Here is a 22,736-nt window from a genome sequence, read left to right on the forward strand (position 1 = left end):
GCTCCTCAGCTGGTGGAGCCAGAGGTGCTACTCCCCATGGACATGGAAGCACAGCCTCCTGCCATCGGTGATGGGGATGTGCAGGGGAAGCTAGAGATATCTGAGGTCTCCACCTGTGACTTCACCAAGGCAGACTGGCCTCTGCACATGGTGCTGCCCTGCACATAGCCCTGCAAGGCTGTGGGACGAGGCTGGACACAGCCCAGCACGTTCTGCACTTGCCCTTGGCTGAGGGAAGAGAGGCCAGCAGCAAGTCTTGGGGGAGACAATGGGGTTACAGCAGGCAGCACTGTTGGGCTAGCATGTGTCCTGCAAAGCCCAAGTCCCCCAAGGAGCACCAGCCCCTGTGGAGCCAGAGCCAGAGAGGTGACAGGACTCCGGTTTGGCACAGCCACTCCACATCTCACATGGTGGTGGACCCTTCTTCAAAATGACAGGGCTCTGCAGGAGGTTCCAACAGTGGCTGCAGAGGAGGAGGAAGCCAATTCCCTGCCTGCACTCACTGACTCTACCATTGCACCTCACCACTGTAGTCATCATCTCTGCCATCATCACCACCAGCATCCCCATCACTGCCAATATCCCCACCACTGCAGTCATCACCACCATCCCCATCAGCACCATCATCCCTATCACCCCGCCATCCCCATCACTGTCAAAATGCCCATCACTGCAGTCATCATTACTGCCATCATCAGCACACCATCCCCATCACCACACCATCCCCACCACTACCACCCAGTGCAGGCAGGGGCAGCCCCACGCTGTGGGAGAGGGCCACCATCTCCCGGCTGGAAGGTGAGAGCAGACAATAAGCAGCTGTGCAGCAATGACAGGCTGGGACTTGAGCCGAATCAGCACTTTAGGGGCGATCATGGCTGCTAAGCCTTGCGAATCACTGCTCATAACAAGGGCAGGGCTGAGAGACCTGGAGCCTGGACCCCGTCTGGCTCCAGTGAGCCAAGCTTTTAAAAGGGATTCAGACTTTCTCAGGCTAGAGCAGCCATAAATCTACTTAATTGGGTCTCTCCCATGCACAAGTTTCCAAGTGAATCCACTGGAGAGATCCAGACTGGGCCTCCAGCCCATTTGTGGGTTATTCTTTCAATGGATGCTGTGCTTGGCCCCAAACCACCCCACCTGCACATCCAAACCACAGCTCCTTTTCCAGATCCAGAGCCTTTAGCTGCTCCATGTCCAGGCATTCCACCTCTGTGCTGCCCTCTGCTCCTCTGTGCTGATATGCTGGGGGAGCCCAAAATCCCCTGTGTTGGGACAGACCCTGCTTCTGCACAAGGCACGACTCATCCTAGAGCCACACCTGCCTCCAAAGCTGCTCCTGAAAGCATCAGAGGAGCTGGGAGCACCCCAATACCCCTGTCCCCAGCACCATGGGTCTCCAAAATAATCCATGCAAACACTTGTGCAGCTTAGGAAGGAGGGGGATGGTAGGTTAACAGGCCAAATCCATGCTCCAAGGGATGCCCCGAGCCTCTGGCCACTGGCACACGCAGCGGCAGTCACACATGGTGACACTAACTCCCTGCTGACAGCCCCAAGGCTTGGGAACACAGAGACAGTGTCATCAGCGGTCACTGCACCTGGGGTCTGTGCTAAGCTGACAGAGGAGGGTCAAATTGGTCACGCAGCACTCCATGCCTCAGTTTGCCCTGGAGCCCGCCATTCTCCTCACGGTTCTGCATCACCAAGGTGTGCTAGTGCCATGCTGGCACAGCTGTTTCCAGCCTGGTTTCAGCACCCCAAACACAACACCTTTCCCACAGCCACCAGCAGATGGTCAGGGCAATGCTGCAAACCCTGGGCAAAAAAAGCAAAAAAGTGGGAAGAAATGGAAAAAAGCCCTAATTCCCCAGGGTGAGGCAGAACAGCACAGCCAGGCCCCGGCACAGAGGCCCCGGAGCAGCCAGCAGCAGCGGGTTCACACTCCCCACGCATCACCAGACGCAGGTTGGACATTGTGGAAATTCAAAATTCCAGATGGCTCTTTTTGGGTGGGTTTTTTTTTTTTTTTTGCCTTGCCTCATTTCCAAGGCAACAAGACTCCCTGTCATCTGCCAGTTGCCATAGAGATTTCACCTGATTCTGCTTCAGCGGAAGAGAAAGCCGGGCTCCTCGCTGCTGCCGAGGAGCCACGAGCCACGACCGCCTTCAAACTTACTGGGAACAGCGGAGATAAATGGGGCTTTATATGAGGAAGGCAATGGGCTGATTCAGAGGATCAAAGGAAGGAACTGCGGGTTTCTATAGCACAAATCAGCCCTTCACTTAACTGCTTTGGTGCCCTCCAGATGTGCCTTGCATCTGGGGACGTCGCCAGCTCTCGCTCCAAGCTTTGCCTGGTGGAGGAGGGAGGATGTGGGTGCATGGGGAATCTGCACCCACTGCTTACAGTGTATCAAGGACCAATCTGGGCTCCCTGCAGGGAAGGGAGGGCACACGGCCTGTGCAGGTCACAGCCATGTCCTAACCCCATAATGACCTTCCCTCACCATGTACAGCCCTTCTCCAAAGGCCATGTGACTCAAAGAGCCAAGGTGAGGATGGGGAAATGCAGGAGCAGCTAGGGAGGAGGAGATGCCCATGGGCTGTGCTCGGCACAACTTGGCTGTCACAGACATGGGGGTCAAGCACCACAGGTCCCCAGGGCAGCCACATGCAGGCAGACACAGGGTATGTTCCTCTTCAGCACCAATGCCATCCCAACAGCCCCATCACTGCTGGGGATCATCCATGGAGACAGTGTGGATGCATCCACACCCCAAGCCCAGGCACAGCATGTGATTCAGTCATTCCTCCCAGACTCACCCTCATCCCAGGCCCTTGTGACAGTAGCCCATGGACTCTCAGTCAGATGCCCCAAATCAGTAGATCTGATGTCCCCCTGCCTGGGGCTCCCTGTTGTTGATGACAATGAATTCCTTGGGCATGGGAGAAGGTTCCAGGCATCGGCAGGGTGCTCACGGGTGGCAGTCACCCCTGCATACAAGAGGCCAAGGTCCCCACACTCATGCCTGGGTGCCTATCCACTCAGACCTGGGTGCCCAGGTCTGGCTGAAAGGGCATTTATCAGTCCCCAGAGCCTCTCCCCTCCCCAGCCTGCATCCCTGCACCAGGGCAGGCGGAGAAGGGCCCAACTGGGCAGCTCTTGGCTCAAGTTGGCTCTGTTTTGTAGGAGAACAGTCATTAGCAGAGCCAAATTTCCCATTCCCAGCCAGAATATGGCCATGCTTGGGGAAGCTTTATATTCACAGAGACAAACAACTCACATTTGCTTTTTAACTGTTGGAATCGCACCCACTGGGACAGAGCTAACAGGGAGCCTTTTGTCCCCCTTGCCTTGTGACTGAGAGCTTTGTACAGAGCAATGCGTTGCAAACATAATTCTCCCCGGCCTCAGCTGGGCTCTGGTAGACACTTGGTCTGTCTGTCCATCACCAGATCAGCCAAAGAGTCCTCATGTGTCTCCAGCAGGAATGCAAAATGTCTTCCCCAGCTTGCCTGACAGCCTGTGGAGCTGCTCCACACTGAAACATCAGAGACACTCAAATGCACCCAAAACACAGCTGGTGATGGGGGCTCTTCATCTCCCAAGTACCTGGGGTGGGCAACCAGAGTGGCAGGCGGTTACAGGCAGCAGGGTTGCTCTCTGGGGTTACAGCTCGCCTGGATGCAAGGAAGAGCAGCTCCGAGCATGGAAAATCCCAGCATGGCACAGACACAAAGAGCAGCTCATCGTGAGCCTCCAGAGAAGGTGCCCCAGTCATTCCCCAGACAGGGCGTCTCTGGAAACCTCCAGCCCACTGCCGAGCTCCTGAACATCGGAGCTGGCACTCACTAAGCTGTGAGCACCAGCAGTCTTCAGAGCTCTCTGGAGAGGGACAAGGGACAGCTCTCCCAGAGCGGGACATGTCCTCGAGGCACTAGCTGAACCCCTATCTCGGCCCAGCAGCACCACCCAGGGAAGAGCATCCTTCACTCCAGAAGAGGGAGATCCTGGAACAGCTGCTCCCCTCCAAACACTCAGCTTCAGGAAGGGGCTCAGCATTGCAAGCACACCCTGGGCTCTCTGCAATGCCTGGGGGATGAGCACCACGAGGGTCCAGCTGACAGCAGGGCCAGACCCCAGGGCAGGTCATCAGCCCTTGCACAAGAGGGTCCCTCAATAGCCCATCGAGAGAAGAGACTGGGCAGGAGGCAGAGCACGTCGCGGGGCAAACCCAGCTTAACGAGTTCCAGGCTCGTTAGTAGATCTATTGTTACCACATCCCGCGGGAGGAGGGAGATAACACAGGCTATTTTTGCTTCCATCTGGGGAATCGTTTTCCTCCAACATGTACTGCCACGATGCTAATTTTTAAGGCTGATGATTAATTGATGTCAGGCTCATTATGGGGCCAACGGATCTCTCTTCCCTGGGAGCGCCAAGGACAGAGGGAGACGTGTTTTGACAGATGTCGTTGGAGCTGCGTGTGAGTGACGTCCTAACAACGGAGGAGAATAGGAGCCATTACCATGGAAAGCCCTGGAAATGGGAAGGGAAGTGCCTGCACGCGACCCCAGCACCCCTCCTTGAACAGTCCCTAATCAGCCCTTCACGCTCTGCCCCGTGGTTACCAGGGCTTTGCTCCGGAGATAAACGGTCTTTGTGCACACCCAGGGAGAATTGAATCTCCTGCCTGCGGCGAGGAGGGCTTGGCCTTTCTTCTCCCCCTCCCCAGCCTTGCAGGAGGGCCAGGTGCCAAATTCACTCTGGCATCAGAAGCAGCAGCCTGCAGGGAGCCGGAAACAAGTCTGCTACACATATGATCACCAGGATCCCGCAAGGCTCGGGCTCTCCCTGCACCTGTGATCCCCGGGCAGCGGGGTGGGTGAGCACTGCTGGGGTGCCTAGGGCTGCTGGTCGTACCAGGCACTGGGCAAGGTTCACCCTGAAAATCGTGGCAGCATCTGCAATAGCAGCCCAGGCAGGGCTGAAGACCAACACGCATATCACAGATTTTGGGGTCCCTTCAGTCTTGCAGCATCAGCTGCCCAGGTGATGTTCACCCCAAAGCAAACCCCCCATACCGTCCCAAAGATGGAGCTGTGCATGGTGAGTGGCAGAAGGATTGCTTGAAGAGGGTGGCATAGCTCTTACAGCAACACAATGACCTCCTGCATTCCCCAGGTCTCCCATGCCCCCTGCCCAGAAGCAGGATGAGGCATCCTGCTAACTCAGGGGAGAGCATGGGGTGATCCTGATCAGTGCAGATGATCTCCCCTGCCTGCTGTGCCAGCTCCCCAGGGCCACCCTCACTGCAGTCAGGGGGTACAGAGCATCATGCCCTACTACAGCCCTCAGCTTGCTCCCCTCCTCACCAACATTACCATTATCTCTGCTGGCCTTGTTACCTGTTCCTCCAAACTTCCCTAGGAAAGGTACCTAACCCACTGGAGCCAGGAGCAGCACCAGCCCCACGTCTCTCCCCATCCTGGGGCTCCACAGCCAGGACCCCGGACTCCATCCTGTTGCCCCACAACAGTGCCTCACATCCCCGTGCCAGGGACATGCTGGGTGTGTGCTGGGGAGCTCAGCAGCAGCAGTCTCCCACATCCATACTCAGCCAAATCCGACACCAGCTCCAAAGGCTGCACTGCCAATCTGCCAGCAGTGTTATTACAAACTTGTGTTAATTGCTGCACAGTGCCTCGAGCATCCTTAACAGGGGGAGGGATGCAGATAAACTGTCTATTCTTAGCACTGATGGTTCCCCACTCCTGGTGCCGGCCCACACCATCCTCCAACTGCTTCCAGACCTGCTCCCTCTCTCAAAGTGCACTCGGAGAGTCCCCACCGCTAGGGAAAGGTTTTCTTGAGCAGTAGTTGTGCTTTTCCCACTAAAGGTTATTTGCAGAGAAGGAAGGTCCCATCTCCTTCAGGAAATCTATTTGTGCCACAGGAGGGAAGGGCATGCTTGGGACCAGAAAGCTTTGTGGGAGCCCCCACTTTGTCCTTACCCAGGTGCCCCAGGGGCTAGGGGCTGGCATGGAGGAAGTGTGCTTTCCCTCCACCACCTGCGTTACAGCGAGTGAAGGGATGCTGACACACTCTACTATCCTTCGCAAAGAGCTGCTGTTCCACCTACAACTCCAAATTTTACTGGGTGCCTGGCAGCACCTGGGATGGACAGGGTGGAAAATGCTCCCAAACAGGCACCAGTGCCAATCAGAGGGATTTCACTGGAGCCTCTGGACTTTCCACTGTGCAGCTCCTGTGGCTGCCCTCACTATGCACCTGCCAACACCAAGGGCTGAGTGACATGTGATGACAGCAGCCATGAGTCTCCGGGCACAATGGGAGAGCAGCCACTCACCTCTGGACCCCACACACGGACAAGCCCCATCCCCTGCAAGCTGCAGGATCCCTTTAAGCATGCCGAGACCACACGGAGTTACAGCTCCAACTTGGCCAGTTGGGATCCCCAGCCAAGCTTAAGACAATGCCATTCCCTGAGCTGTCAAAGCGCCAGCACACACCGTCCCGCAGGCAGACCCTCCTGGGAATGCCACATTTCAAGGATGGCACAGAGAGGTCCCTGGCAGCACTGCAGCTGGGATTTATCTCCTCTAAGAATATCTCAGCTCCATGCAATGGCTGCCTGCACAGCACAAGCCCTCTTCGCCGTGGGAAGCAGCTCTGCAATGTGCTTTGAGCTCTTCTCTCCAAATTTGCTCCAGGGGCCTGTCCAAGCACTGACGATGCGCAGCCCAGAGCCACAACTGCTGCAAGAGAAGCCAAGCCAACTCTACAGCTTGGGGGGAAAGCATCAGCCAAAAGTCACTCAAACAAGGAAGCAATTTGTCTTATTCTGGCTACACTCCCTTGAAAAAGCAGCGCGGAGCAGGGAAATCAGGATCACGTGCAGCGCGCTGACCGAGCATCCACCGCAGCAGCAATGGGGAACGTTCACACCAGGAGCCTGACAGATAGAACAGAATAGGGGAAAAAGGATAGAAAAAGAAATGCCATGTGACCCCTCACTCGATCCAAGGCAGACACCACATCCAATAGTTCAGAATATGAAATACGCACAATGAGCTCCAGTGAGTAATTAATCCCTTCAGGAACACTGTAAGTGAATGCAGACAGCTTACCAAGAAAAAAAAATTGGAAAGTCATTGAAAATATTACCACAAAGTGTTTCTTTTTCTTTTCCAGCCTGAAATACAATGAGATCTGCAAGGAGCAGATCTGCTCTATACAGTGTGACAGCAGTGGATTTCCAACAACCAGCTGGTTTTCCAACAACACTCAATCTACCTGCTAAGGTGACAATTGTGAGAAACCAGCCCGGCCTGACAGAGGCAGCAAGAGTGGCTGGTCCCAGTGCTGGGCCCTGGCCTTGGCATCAGTGGGACATGGTGGAGGGACGTTTCTGGAGGGACAAGGCATGGCACAAAAAGGTGTCCGTGATATCTCACAACTTCATCGGCGATTCAAACTCTCTGGATGACTTTCGCAGGCCAGAGCTTGGCTTATGGAGCAGGTCAAGCCCTCCTGGTGATGGGATTTGGGCTCCCTGGTGATGCTTAGCTTGGTGAGCCAACCTCCCCTCCTACCTCCACCTCTCCTCTCCATCCTTGTGCTCCCTCTTGCCTTCTTCCACTTTCTCCAGCACTAACCAGTCAGTTCTTCAGCTGGAAGGCTCCAATTTCGACCAAATTCTGACCATTGCCCCCAAAGTCGCGCATCTGCTCACTGCCCTGCACCACCAGGCAAGGAACCACATCTGTCCACATTCTGCCCTGTGTAAAGTGACCGTGTGTAGGTGATCAACCCTGCAATCCCCTGTGAATAGGTGGACAAGCATCCAGAGGCATCTCCAGGGGAGTCTATCTCATCCACTCCTCCAGCCTCAGTCCCCCACCTCCAGGGAGCACTGACCCCCAGCACAGCCAGGGAGAATTACAGAGCATAGCAGCTGCTTTTTACTTCCATAATTCCATGGTATTTTTCAACCAACTACTACTACTTCTACTTGTAAAACTGGAGTTTATTAAAAAGAGTATTAGGAAAGGTATTTTCTCCTGTCAATAAAGTGACTTAAAATTAGTTGGAACTTTCAAATTAAAAACACACCTAAACTTCCACTTCCACTTGCAATCACTCTGATTTGAAAAACAGAGTTTTTTCCTCATGTAATCTCCTGGGTTTTCTCCCCTCTCTCCTGTTCTCTCCTCACCATGTTTTTGTTTAAAAATTCATCAGGCCAGGGAAAAATGCCTGGGCAGGAAAAGGGAGTAGGGAAAAAAAAAAAAGCAGAAGAAACTGTAGCTTTTGCAAACCTATCTCAGCACAGGGGAGAAGAAGAGCTTCCAGACTCACCTCTCTGCTCTTGGAAAGCAAGAGGTACTCGGAAGGACAAGGGAATATTGTATATTAACCAACCTCCCGCATGCTCTGGCAGCGGATGCGGCCTCGCTGACCCTCCTCAGAGTTCTGTGATCCTCCATGGCCTAACAGATCCTCTAACATGGCAACCAGGGGAAAAAGGCATGGATGAGGCAGGAAAACAACCCTAGGTGTTGGTGTGGGATGCAGCCTGCTCCAGCACTGACCATAAACCCCAACTGCTGCTCCCAGCTCACGACAGGGCTCTTAATCCACAAAGACAAGTGCCAGCTCATGTCTGGCCATGGCACGGCTCTGAGCTGGACACTGGCTGATGTGAGGCACATCCCACAGGCGATGCTGATTTGGGGAAGGACTAAGATGATGTTTGCACAGCAGCAAGGTCTCTCCTGTACCCAGTGGTGCAGGGACACAGAACCACCACAGAACAGTTCGGGTTGGGAGGGACCTTAAAGTCCATCTTGACCTAACACCTTCTACCAGACCAGGTTGCACCAAGCCCCATCCACCCTGGCCCTGAACGCTTCCAGGGATGGCACAGCCACAGCTTCTCTGGGCAACCTGTGCCAGGGCCTGACCACACTTACAGTAATTAATTTCTTCCTAATATCCCTTCCTGCACCCCTGAGCATCCCTGCAGTCTCAGGGATCACTCTCATCCTAGGCAGATCCCTCTCTGCTGTTCCAGAGCTTCCCTCTTACAACATGATTTTTGAGGACAGCTGCTGCATTCTCCACACAGGATGTGTGTAGCATCGGCTTACGAGTGAGCACACTCTGCCAGCGGATGAAAAGCTATATGGAAATGGAAGATCATTACCATGATCTCTGTGGAAACATCCCATCAGAGCAAGTTTTTTGTCCTCCTCCTTCTCTCTCCCCATGTGCACAAATTCTGGCACCCCATGCTCCACTTGGCGTTGCCTCAGCACTGTGGGTCCAAACTGCAGGCGTCTGAGTTCTAAAGCCATTGTCTGGGATGTGCTATTGAGCTGCTAAACATGGAAGGTTTGGGATGGAAAACAGGCATCTCCTGAAACACAAAAAGAAGCTGGCAACCCAGATTTTATTTGACTTTGAAGTCATAGAGAATGTCAACCAAACACAATTTGCTTTATTCCCACAAAGGGAATGAGAATCTCAGCCACAAAATAAACCCGCACCTCTGCCCCCAGAAGGCAGCAATGGACAAATGGGGAGCAGAGCAAAGAGAGAGCGGCTTCGCCCTACTGGTCACTGCTGCAGCACAGAGCAGCTGGGCTTGGAAACGCATTACCATGCTCCGCCTGGGAATGAGGCAGGAAAAGCTGCTTTGTGAATTTACTTTTGATTTGGAGCTCAGGGTTCGTGTCCCATTACATTTAGCCAGTGCTCATTTCTCAGTTCCAGGCAGGGAGGTTTGCAGGAACCCCCAGAGTTTCACCCATTTTAATTTTAGCACAGTGACTGTTTGCACCAGTTACCTGCTGTTCATTTTTGAAAGGGAACAGGGTGGGAAGTGCCCAGTGGTGCAAACAGCAGCTGAGCTGAGATCAAATCCTGCCTCCAGGTTACTGTACTTTCCCCACCATAATATCTGAGGCATGACTTCTCACTGCAGAGTGTGCTTTCAGAGGAGCAGCTTTAAAAGCCCAACCTCCAGGCCCTACTCTGCACAGTCCTTAAAGCATCTCACAGGCTCCAAGATGAGATTCCCTCACTCATCCCCCATGTTGCTTTATGAGTGGAGCCATTCCCCTCCCCTCGCAGGAATCAGCCACATGTTCTCCATCTGGGAGCAGATGCCCATGAGCCAATAAGCTCAACTTGGAAAACTTCACTGAAAATATCACCAAATTTCTGAGTGCTCTACAGACCGCAGCCAGATGATGGATATTAGTGCTTCAGCAGTCCCGGGACGCTGTTTGGCACAGCACAGCAAAAGCACAGCTAAAAGGGCTCAGGGAAATGGAAATGAGATGGCTGGAGGTGCTGCTGCTGGAGTGTCTGCCCTCCTCCAGATGATCCAGCCTGTAAGGAGGGAGGATCTCGGTCTGCTGGTGAATCAGCCCCCAAAATGGCTGCTGTACTCAGCCTGGAGCATTGAAGGACACCAGCTTTGGCCTTAAGGCAATCCCTGGCACTGCTGGGGCACAGGGGAGAGCCCTGGGGAGAAAGATGAGGGACCACGTAGGGCAGGCTCACTGCCCCATCCCAGCCATGCCCGTGGCACTGCTGGCACAGAGCTGAGGAGCAAGAGGCCTGGGGTAGGTCCTGGGCACTTCCCCTCCCCACAGGGTCAGGATACAGGCAGCTTTTGATGCATTCAACCACCGACAGTGGGAGACAGGAGGTCCAGACAGTGATAAATCCAGCCTCACACCACCCTGGGTGAGACATCAAAATGGAATTTACCAAAGGACCTTAAACTGATGAGCTGTGAGCTCCAGGCTGCGTAGAGCCCGAGGCAGAGAAGACTCAGGCCTGCTGGGAGTCAGGCAAATGCTGGTACTTCCCCTTGGCCAGCAATCACACTGTTCTCCAGGCCACAACAGATTTTAACCCCAGATTTTAATGAGTCTATGCACACATTACTTGGGAGAGAAACCACCACTACCAGGAGCCAACAGGTGCCAACTGGCACCTCTGCCCCAGGTCCTCTCTTCATTGCCCACCCTGACATACAATGCACGGCCTGTCCAGGGTGACTCCAATTCCCTGGAAGGGTTTTGTTATATTTTTTAATGAATCTGGGGTCAGAGAGGCAGGAGTACAGGGCAGCCACCTTTCACCATGCCCAGTGGATGGGGGAGCCCCAGAGAAAAGCCCCTGGGATGTCCCCATTGACTTCCCACAGCTGTTTCCCTCCAGCAGCCCTGCCCTGATCCAGCAGGACAGAAAGCCCCATGCCAAGCACCAACGGAGCCAGACTCAATTTATTCCCACCCTTTAGTCTGCAGAAACTCAAGCCCTGCACAGTTCGGCTGCAGTGTGAGTCCAGCTCCTCAGGATTCAGCACACGCTCCTCTGGGCTCACAGCAGCAGAAGTTTGCAGGACATCATCTGTCTGTCCTCCCTGCTGAGATGGGAGGAAGCTGAACTTCATTATTTCCCCTGCTTCTGCACTGCCTGTTCGGAGTTTGGAGCCATCTCCTTGTCACTGCCTTAGTGCAGTGAAGTTCTGGAGGCTAAATGCAAGGTGGCTCTGAAAGGTCACAGCTGGATGGCCAGGAGTCCTGCATCAATGGTGGCCTCAGCATGCTTGGCTCCACATTGGTCCTGCCCTGGCAGAGCTGGACAGTCCCAGGTTCCAACCAGAATTTGTCAAATGCCTTTCCTCCTGCTTTTAAAGACGAAGGGAACTTTGTTGTTTCCCTTCCCACAAAGCAGTGCTCCCACCTTGGAGCCTGCCAAAACAACCCTGCCTTACCTGATTTCACCACTGCCAGGTTAGCCCATGACTCTGTACCCACCCTGACAATGCTGCCTCAGGCCTCTGAACCACCAAAGCTGGGAGAAGCCTCGGGATGTGGGAGCAAGCATCCACGAGGCTAACAACGTGTCCCCTGCGGCACCACACCGGGAAACAGCCGGGGAGGGACGTGCTGGCCCCATCGAACGGCCCACAGCACGTTTTCTGCCAGCCCCAGCTCACCTCGGGGAGCTCCCGCATCACAGCCATCAATGTGAATTAGCCGCTATCTGTTCTTCCACTTGTTTGCATCAGCTTGGAAATTTAACACCAGGCCAGAGATAAAGTGAACTGGAAATACCCCTGCAGCGCCTAACACTTCCAGCCCGAGGGGTTCGTTCAGCTGATGAGTTTCACCATCACAGGTTCCAGCCCGAAGAGCAGGTTCCTGCACTCCCCATGCACATCCCTCCCTGCCAGTGCCTGCATCTCACATGCTGGGCTATGAAAGGGCTGCTCTCTGTGAGTGGGTTTTACAGAGCCCAAACTGCTCCCCACCACGCTCCCTGCAAAGGCTTATGATGTCCTGACAAGGACCATGCCACAAAGCCCTGCCATTATTAACCAGCTGAATCTCCAGGCCAGAAAAAACAGCGGGGTAAACCCCTTTTAGTGTCAAACCGGGCTGGCACAGGACCAAGACAGGCCCCAAGCTGACATGTGGGAAGCTGAGACGATGACGCTGCGCATGGGCGAGGGACGTGTGATTTTGAGAAGTGTCTCCTCAGTGAGTTATTCTCAGTGCACAGCAATGCTGGAAGCTCACACGCTATAAATAGCCAGCAACAGAGTTGTACCTGCACCACAGCTCCAAACGTGCTTCAAGCCAGCTCGTGGAATTGGGAGAGCCAGGCTGGGGCAGAGCCAGTGCCAGGGACTCTTGAGGCCCATGACAAAGCAGAGGTGTGAGCTTCAGGCAGTCTGGGCTCCCAACAGAACCAGTAAGGGCTAGATTTGGCCACGACTGGGTGCTCTTGAAAAAGCTTATCTGGTTGCAGGGCCTCACTGCCAGCTTTGTCACTCTTGATGACACAACCCTGCATAAGATGAACAGAGGTGGGACATGCAGCTCCTCCAGACATGCAGGCTGGCAGCCAGCAGGGCTGGCATGCGAAATAAAGGTGGTTCTACATTTCTCCAATGCTATAGGCATGGTACTAGCCATCTGCCATGCTGCAGTTAGGGGAACAGTTTTATATTGAATGGAGACTAGAGATGGACTAGAGATTAGGAAGAAATTCTTCCCAGTGAGGGTGGTAAGGCCCTGTCACAGGTTGCCCAGAGAAGCTGTGGCTGCCCCATCCCTGGAAATGTTTAATATCACGTTCATTGGGACTTAGAGCAACCTGGGCTAGTGGAAGGTGTCCTGGCCCATGGCAGGGATTGGAGCAAGATGATCTCTAATGGTTTAAATCCAAACCATTCTATGGTTCTATAATTTCCCCTCAAGCTCACACAGCACAGGCTGCAGCACCCACACCACAACTCCGTCCTTTTTTCTGGGTTACATGAAAACAACCAGAACCTCCAGCAGCTTCAACAAGGATCTCATCCCATCCTTCCAGCTCACAAAGCAAGAGAGGGTGTGATCCCACAGCCGAAGCCAGCCGACCAGCTGGTGAGCCAACAAGCTGGCACAGAGCCCGGCCCTCCCGCTGCATCACCTGTGGCTGCGAGTCAGGCTCGCAACCTGCCCGGGGAACCGCGGCTTTGTGAGCGCAGCTCAAACCCTCAATTTCAGTTCCCCACTGAAAAGCACCTCCTGGGTCCCTCCTAGCCAGCTCACCATCCCCTCCCTACCCACTGGGCAAGATCAAGCCTGAGGGGAAGGCAGTGCAGCCCTACCTTTACATCTTCAGACACTCATTTCTGGATTTGCCATAAAATCTTTCTGTAATTTCACGGGGATGCTTGAGGCCAGACCCTCACAGGTACAGAGGAGGCAAAGTGCCCACCTCTGGATGAGCAGGACGGCTAAGTAGAGACACAACAAGGCTGACACAACACCAGAGCAATGTGGAGTGATTAAGAATCTGATACTTATGCCAGGTGGAAAATCCTGTGCTCCCAACACGCTGGTATGCTCATATGTTCACAGAGGTGGAGGCACATGTCCAGCTGGAGGACACACCTGCATTTCACTGGGCAGCATGGGAGCATGTGTGTGCCCAAGGTCTGCTCAGATCCCCCCTCCAGGGAGCTCACATGCCATGCTGTGCCAGGGCCACAAGGCTCTGGAGCCACCTCCCCAATTCATGGCTGCTCCCAGGAGCAAGGAAAATGTCCTGCCCAAACGTGCTGAGCTTCTGCTCAGCTTCCCTATGTGGATTCCAGCAGTGGTCCTTCAGTGGGAGATGAATCTCAGTCCTCCTCCTGAAGTAATAAAAAATACATTATGCCCTCAATTGAATAAGACAAATACCAGCACAAGGAATGAGAGAAATGCTGGCATGAAACAAAATGTGGAAGAACTGGATTAGAGGAAGGACCAGCAAATCGGTGGGCACTGGGCACCACTCCTCAGTGTCACACCCACCCTGACACAAGCACATCTCCATTTGCACAGCTTCTAATCTCAGCTCTGCAATGCAGCATCCCCTGACTTCCCAGCTTCACGGCTGCAGCATCCCTGCCTTCCCAGCTCCCCTCCTGCTCAGCTCCCTGCTCCGAGCTGCAATGCAGCAGCGTGGGCAAGCCTTGCTCTCCCTTTTGCCCCTCCACCCCACCACGAGGCAACATTGAGCCTCCCAGCTGAGCTGTGAGCCTCACACATCCTCTACCCTCCCAAGCTCACTGCTTTCCAGATGGAGAACTGGCAACCCCTTCCCTGGCTCCCCTGGGAGAGCTGCTTCGTGTGCCTGGAGGAGGACGTGACTTTGCAGGGTGGGGGATATGGCAGAACGGCACCATTATCTGATCCCCTGTGTCCCCACAGCTCTGCATGAGACACAGCCAAGGTGCAAAGCCTGGAGAGGACAAGGACTCAAACACCACAGAGGAATGGAGCCATCCCCACTCCACCCAAGGGGTTGATCCAGGCTCAGCAGCTTCACCATTGCCACCAGTACCAGGAACACTGCACACACAGAGCCCAGGACACCACTGTCACCAGTACCAGGAACACCACACATATGGCCCAGGACACCACTGTCACTGGTACCAGGAACAGCACACACACAGAGCTCACTGCACAGCTGTCACTGAAACAGCCCAGGACACCACGTCACTGGTACCAGGAACACCACACACACGGAGCCCAGGACACTGCAGCCACCAGTACTAGAAACACCACACATGCACATTACCCCAGGACACCGACTGTACGTGCAGGGCACCAAAAGCCACAAGCACAGTGCCACAAAAGACACTCTGGGCCAGACAAGTGACTGATTCAGAGGATGTGCCAGTGGGTCCACCTGACAGCACAGAGCCAGGCAATCTTGATCCCAAGACTGCAGCCCTACAGCAAACCACCCAGTCACACCTGCAGCTAGCCAGGGAAGCCAGGAGGCACATACTGGCCATGGCAAACGGGCTGGCACTGGCATCACTCACAGGCTACGCACCTCAGAGGGTGTGCAGGCTCTGATTCTGTGCTGAGCTGGAACAAATCCTACCCCGTGCAATGAGCACAAGCATCAGCCAAGGGCTGTCCTCGGATGTTCAAGTGAGAGTGGGCAGGGGGGTCTTCAGGTAGAAGGGATCAGGGACATTGTCTTCTCGCATCACGAGAAGCTGCACAGGAAGACAAAGAGCTGGGAACCGAAATGGGCACAACAGGGCAATTGATGGTGGGAGGACTTGTGACAAGGGAGTGCTGTGGACACGGAGATACATGCCACAGCATGACAAGCCAAATACACAAAGTTGGGAACAGAGGCATGTGGAAGATGCTCTCTAGAAGGACCCAGAACTGCCAATGATTCCCTGAGTGCCACCCACATGGAAGCACGTTGCTCATGAGGCACCAGGACCAGGCAGGAGCCATGGGTGGGCTGGGTCCATCCCAGCAGCATTCAGCAGTCACACCCATGGGACTGTAAAGCCTTGTGGTGGGCATCACCCAGGTCCCACTGTGGTTACATCCCATCAGCAGATCCCAAATAGCACTTCCAGAATTTCCATAATTTTCTATTCATTTGCATATTTTCTTTTTAGATATGTTGGATTTGGGGGCGAGATAAAGGCAGTCACTGAAAGCCCCATTTGAACAGGGGATTTTCAGGCTCTTTGGAGAGAACTTTGTTTCAGCAGTGCATCCCCAAATATGTTTGTTTTCAAGTGTTTGCTCTGCTATCTTTCCATAGGAAATTTTGAAAGACAAATCTGGGTTTATTTTTTCTCAGCCCTTTTTCCACACTGCCATAATCACTGGGAACAGACCACATCCCAAACAGCTTCAGAAGTTCTGGGGCCCCTGGATCCCATTTCCAGATCTTCTCCCCAGTCGCTGCAGCCATCTCAGCTGGAGAAAGCAGACATCTACTACTTGCTGTCAGCTCCTGAGAGCAGGCTGGAAGTAGCAATACAACTGTGTACCACTCCCCTTTCTCCTATTACCCCAAAGGCAGAAGTCCAGCTCTGTGGGCAAAAGGAAATAAATCCCCATCCCAATGACCTCGTCACACAGATGCTGTCACACAGGGACCTTAAGAGAGGAATATCATTAGTGGTATCAGGACAGCCGCAGCACTTTACGAGGCAATAATCCGCTCTCATCACTGTGAAGAGCTACTTGGTCTCTGACCTCCTCATGGTCTCCTGCCAGGGAGCCTGGCTAGTGCTGGCAAGTGCTGCCACGGGCACATTAGTGCTTAATTAAACTGGTAGGAACAACATGGGGCAGAGGGAGGAATGCCATGGGGCAGAAGTGCCTCTTTGATCCCACCCCATGTGTTTCCCAGCAAAGATGGCAATCAGAAAGGAGTAACTTGGTTCCCATCTCCACTAGGGTCAGGAATGCCCTTGCATGGGACATGTCAGATGCCAGTCTTTTCTGCACTGTGGTTTACTTTTTAAACCAGAATCAGATGCAACCTGCAGCTCCCACCTGTCACAGAGCCCATCTGCCCATTCCAGCTCTTGGCTCTCCTCCCCACCACTGAGGGGCTGCTGGCACCCACTGCCCACCCAGCGCCAGCCTGAGCACAGCTGGGTTCTGCCCTGCCTGCGTGTTGGCACCATGAGGCTACCGACTCCCTGTGGCTTCACACTACCCAGCAAGGACAGCCCTGCTGGGTCACCTGGGAAGGGTAGCATGGCCCACTCGAGGGCTGCAGGACTGAGATGGGTTATAGCTGCAACTGAAGAGTTTGGCAGGGCTGCAGACTCCTGCAGAGAGCATTTCAGGGAAGACCATCTCCACTGAGATCTCACGTGTGTCCACCTGGGTTCTGGCCCACACAACACTGACCACTTATTTGTTGATGCGAATTAGCAGCCACTTAAGAGGCACCACATCCAGCAAGAGATGGACAAGGAAATGGCTGTAGAAAGCAGCTGCAGGATCTCAGAGGTGCTCTGGGGAGCTCTAGGTAAGTGCAACCATCACACTGGGCACCACATGCACAGCCTATACAAAAAAGCCCCTGCACCTGATCAGCCCTGTCCATCACACGTGGACACGAGCAGGGTGAGCTCTGCACAACCAGCTCTTCCACCATGCTGGCTGTGTGCCCTCCGTCCCCTTCATCCTGTGGTTGGGCACTGGCGTAATTAGCAGCCCCAGCTGCCAGGCAGTTTTGATGAGAAGCCTCAGCCTTTGGTTGATGCGAAACGTATAATTTGGATGATGGAAATAGCCTCTACAAAGCACATGTGGTTGCTGCATGCCGGTGACCTCTCCTGGCTTGCGCAGGCTGCTCTTTAAATATGGTTCAGCTACAAAGGCTTCAGTGGCATCAAACAGATGAGGCAGCGGCAGTGACCGAATGAGAGGTAACATTTGGCCATGACTGAATAAACTGTATTTTTGGCCAAGAGGCTTGGGAATGCTTCTGGCAGGAGAAGCATGAGGTAGAGATGAGAATTCAGGTGTGGAGACTAAAGACACACAAGCTCTCTGGAAGCCACTGTGGCTGGCAGTGCCAGGAGCTCAGAAGCTGCACAGGCTTCTCAACACAGGTCAGCAGTTCAAGGACAACCATATCTGCAGAGGCTGGAAGTCCCCGCAATTTCCTCTCTCTTCCCAGCACAAACCAAGCTTGTGGCTCTTTCCATGCCACTTTGGAGAGGGTGTCCTTCAGCAGACATTGCTAAACAGCTCAGGCTGAGGCTTCGTTTGCCAAAGGGACTGATGAAAACAGCAGAGGCCTTCATTCCCTCCCTCCTAAGCATCTCCTGTAGCAACCAGGAGAAAGCCCCTCTCCTGGTGCTCCTCACCAACCCTAGCAGGGTGTGAAGCCCACTCTCCTGAATCCAGCTCTCCTGGGATCCCATTACTTCTGGGTCTATCTCCACCACAGGAACTACCTTTTCCTGGGGAAGCCGGGTTGTGGAAGGTACCATCACCACTGGGGAAGACTTCATCCGCCTGGATCGCAAGGGGTCTGGAGGCTCAGCGTGTGTCTACACAACCTCAAGTTGTGGTTGTACCAGCACCACCATCACACAGCTCCTTCCTCTCCACATCCCAGGCTCCCGGTGGCATCCCCACCACACAGGCTGTCATGGGTGTGCCAGGTCATGGCTGGCTTGGGTAGTAGGTGGGATTCAACTCCCACGAATGTGGGAAGTACAACCCCATGGAAGGGAAGGGAAATTTCAGCAGGGTGAAGCTCCTGCTCTGTCCACCCCAGATGCTCTCCCCATCCAACTCTGGACAGAGCCCTCGATCCCCCCCTGTAGGAAGCCTGCCAGTCCATATGTCTTGGAAAATTATTGGCAATACACAGAGGACAGATCTGGCAGAGTCTGGGCCTCACGGACCAGCTGACCAACTCTTCAGATGCTAAGTGCAGTCCAAAGGGATGTTCAACACCTCCCAAGGTCAAAGTCAGCCCTGACTGATGCAGGTGAACGTTTGGCACCCAGAAACCAAATCAGTTGCTGGGGGCACTTCCAGAACCATGATCTTCCTCAGAGTGTGCACAAGATCCTGTCTTGGATCTCTGGTACTCCAGGGTACCACAAACTGGGAGTCACTCCCATGTGGGCTAGTCCTGCAAGGATTTCTCTTGGGCATGCTGAGGAAACTCCCACCTAGAAGCAGAGCATCATGGGGGGACACTGAGATTCCCCCAGGCATCCCAACATCAGTGAGTGGCAGTCTGTTAGTCCCGTAAGTGACAAATCCTCCTGCAGTCCTGTCCTGCTCCCATGGTATCTGGTGCTACCACAGCATTAGGCCTGAGGATGGATGTCTGTAAATCCAGCTGTGGGACCAACAGGGCAGCCTCAGCCCCCACAGCCAGGCTGACCTCATGCATGCCACGAGCTCATCCCCACAGCCTGCCCAGGCCTTGAGCTCACTCTGTGGCCTTCCACTTGTGAGCCCTGGGATGCCCCAGCATCAGGGCAGACCCTGCCAAGGAGAGCACTGCTGCTGCCCCCACGGCTGGGCCCGGCCAGGGTCCAAGGGCAATGGTCTGGGCGGCTCCATGTCTGCATGCCAGCACACGCTGGTGCCTGCTGTGCCAGAGCCCGGCTGGAGCTGGGGCTGTGACACCCCGAAGGCTCCTGAAGCAGCCAGGGATAGGCAGGGAAGTGGACTCAGCAAGTGTGGCTTTCCAGGTGCCTGACTCCAGCACACACTCCAGCTCGCTCCACATCTCCAAACCACCTCCCCCAGCCACAGAAAATCTCTCTTCTTTCTCTTCATCACACAGCAAGGACAAGACATCTCAAGCCAGCTCAAGTACCAGAGAAGCTCCTGGCCCCCTTATAAGAGGTCCCAGGCAGGGAACTTGAAGGGACTGGACACACCAGTCCTGCCTGTACTGCTGCTCCCCCACCACGAATAAGCACCACGGCTTTACAGCCGCCCAGCTTGAGCACCATGATGGCTGTGCAGGGCTCCCTTGCCACCTTCTCATGCCAGTTTGCCAGACCTAACACAGCTCTTCAGAGCCATAAGCCCCGAAAGTCATTGCCCAGCCGAGACCCCAGGCACTGCTGAGTGGGATGCAAGGAAGATGGGGTGTCAGCGGGAAACAGAGGGCTGCCGAGGCAGCCACAATTCCTAGAGATCAGAATGCAGCACGAGAGAATGGCAAGGGCTGGGCTCAGCTGTACCGAGCCCTAACGCTGCGGCCCACGATGGGGCAGTGCGTTCCAAGGTCCGGGGCACAGCCAGCACTGGGCCAGTGCTCGTTGTTCTCATGGAAACCCACTATGCACACAGCAAGCTCGGGGATCAAACCCACAGGGATAGCAAATGCAGGCAGCCACAGCCTGAAATCAGCTCACACAAACCCTGCAGCAGCATCCTTGGAGACCCTGTTCTGCCAGAGACCCAAACCTCGGTGGAGCTCTGGACCTGCCCAAAATGGAGCAGCAGCATGAACCCCTCGCACGGCACCTCTACCAGCAGCTTCCCAAGGTCACCCCCAGGGTGAGCCACGCTGATGGTGGGGAGCAGCTGTGGCACCCAGCTGTGCAGCCTCCATCACGTTTGGTGGGTGTTGAGACAAGGGATGGCCAAGACACGTGGGGGAGGACAAGCTCCACCACCACCACCTGCCACTGCTCCTTGTGAGGAGGAACTGCCTTTCCTCCAAAGCAAGAGTACTTTCCCTCAAGAACGCCTTGGAGATGCACGGAGGGCTAGAGCCCTTCTGCTCTCGAGCCAGGCTAGAAGAGCTGGGGGTATTCAGCCTGGAGACAGCTCCGGGGAGACCTTAAAGCCCCTTTCACTGCCCAAAGGGGCTCCAGGAGAGCTGGAGCAGGACTTTAAGACAAGGGGGAATGGCTTTCCACTGACAGAGGGCAGGGGTAAATGGGATATCAGGAAGAAATTCTCCCTGTGGCGGTGGGAAGGCTCTGGCACAGGTTGCCCAGAGAAGCTGTGGCTACCCCATCCCTGGCAGTGGCCAAGGCCAGGTTGGATAGGGCTGGGAACAACCAGGGCTAGTGGAAGGTGTCCTTGCCCATGGCAGGGAGTGGAACAGGATGAGCTATGATGTCTCTTCCAACCCAAACCATACTGTGATTCTAAGTGACTAGGGACACTGAGGCTGATGACTCCTTTCCCCTCAGCCTCCCTTCACTTCAAGACACTGAGGTCGCCACCAGCGGGTCCTCACGGAGTGTCAGGAGCCCAGATGCCTCCAGCTGCCACCTCTGGCCATTCCCATCTCGACGTCGAGCCCGGCGGTCGCGCCGGCTGCACTCACCCAGCATTTGGCTGAAGAGCAGCTGCTCCAGGTCGCCCAGCACCGTCACCACCAGCTCGGGGTCCACCTTCAGGTACGGCTTCTCCTCCGTGCCCGCCGCCACCGCCGGCCCCTTCCCGCCCAGCAACTCGTCGTCGCACTTGCCGCCGCCGCCCGCCTCGGGGGCCTTGCTGAGGGGCTTCACCTCGGCGTAGGGCCCGCGGGGGATGCGGCTCGGCTTCCCGGCGGGCGGCGGCTTGGCCGGGCCGGCGGGGCGCGGCGACAGCAGCGAGTGCTCGGAGCGGGACAGGCTCCGCGACATGGCGGGCGCGTCCCGCCCGCGGGGGCCGCCGCGCCCGCCGCCCCCCGCCGCCGCCGCCCCCGGCGCTGCCGCCTTGGCCATGTCGTCGCTCCAGCGAGGCTCATAGAGCTGCCGCTTCTTCTCGGCGTCGGTGAGGAAGGCGAGGTTGGTGAGCGACTTCTGCTTGCGCAGGTTGGAGCCGGCCGGCAGCCGCCCCTCCGCGCTGCTCGCCTTGAAGACGCGCAGCTCCGCGCCCCGCGGCCCCGCGGCCGCCGCCGCCGCCGCCTTCGCCCGCTTCGGCATCACGGTGCTGCCGTCGGGGCCCCGCCGAAAGCCGCGCTCCTCCTCGCCCAGCTCCACGTCGGGAAGGCTCTTGAGGTTGCTCCCCAGCATCCCCGCGCTGCAACCATTTAACCCGCCAGGCGCTGCTGCTGTTGCTGCGGCACCGAGGACACACCGGGCGAGACAGAGGGAGAGGCGCCGTCAGCGCCCGTCCCACCGGCCGGGGCGGAGCGGGGCGGGGATGGCGCGGGCGGGGAGCTGGGGTGGGGGGAGAGGGGGGTGAGCGGCACGGCCCCACCTCGCCGCTCCGCCGCCGGCAGGACACTGCGAACCAGCGGAATGTCAGGGGCGAACAAAAAGGGCCCGCCCTCCTCTGGCGCGGGCAGGGGGCGGGGCGCAGCGCGCGCGCCCGCGGAGGACGGGGAGGGGGCGCGCGCCGCGGGGCGGGGCCGGGCGGGAGCGCGCGCGGCGGAGCCTGAGGGGCGGAGGGGCCGAGCGGGACCCCGGGGACGGTGCTCGGTGCGGAGCCCTGGGGCGAGGCATGGAACTGAGCACGGAGCCAGCCATGGCCCCCGCCACCACGGCCTACCGGCCCCGGGACGTGCTGGGTGCTGGATGGGAGGTGGATGAAGCCAGCGCGGGGGCCCCACGCCCCAGCACCCTGCGTTGAAGCACCCCTGTCCCGCCCGCCATGGACCCCACACCCACCTAGATACTGCGGGCCCATTCCCGGGGGGGCCGAAACATCCCCGTTTCTCCCCAAATTGTGCAGCAAGAGCCCATTGTGGCCCCAGGAATCTCGGGAGGGACAATGTGGCCCCCAAACCCAGCAGGGCCTCTCCACTGATCCTAGGGAATTAAAGGCGGGGGGGGGGGGGGGTAGAAAGGGAGTGGGATCTGGTTATCATCATTTTTCATTAATTACCCGTCCCTTGGGAGGGGTGAATTAAGTCTATTTGGTGACCTCACGCGGGCTGC

General features: G+C 55.8%; 1 protein-coding gene across 4 annotated transcripts in view; it reads right to left on the minus strand.

Annotated features, from left to right (window-relative positions):
* Nucleotides 1-22,736, minus strand: part of NAV1 (neuron navigator 1) — a 62,312-nt gene that overhangs the window by 35,969 nt on the left and 3,607 nt on the right. For 3 of the 4 annotated variants that reach the window (XM_053998436.1, XM_053998435.1, XM_053998434.1), the window contains exon 1: nucleotides 21,197-21,991. In XM_053998436.1, the coding sequence (XP_053854411.1) occupies nucleotides 21,197-21,869 (673 nt within the window). In that variant the 5' untranslated portion in view covers nucleotides 21,870-21,991. Of the gene's footprint in view, nucleotides 1-21,196; nucleotides 21,992-22,736 lie in introns of those variants that run through there. The other variant, XM_053998433.1, reaches the window with a different exon arrangement.

This window comes from Vidua macroura, chromosome 24 (genome assembly GCF_024509145.1).
Source record: "Vidua macroura isolate BioBank_ID:100142 chromosome 24, ASM2450914v1, whole genome shotgun sequence".
Taxonomy (NCBI): Eukaryota; Metazoa; Chordata; class Aves; order Passeriformes; family Viduidae; genus Vidua; species Vidua macroura.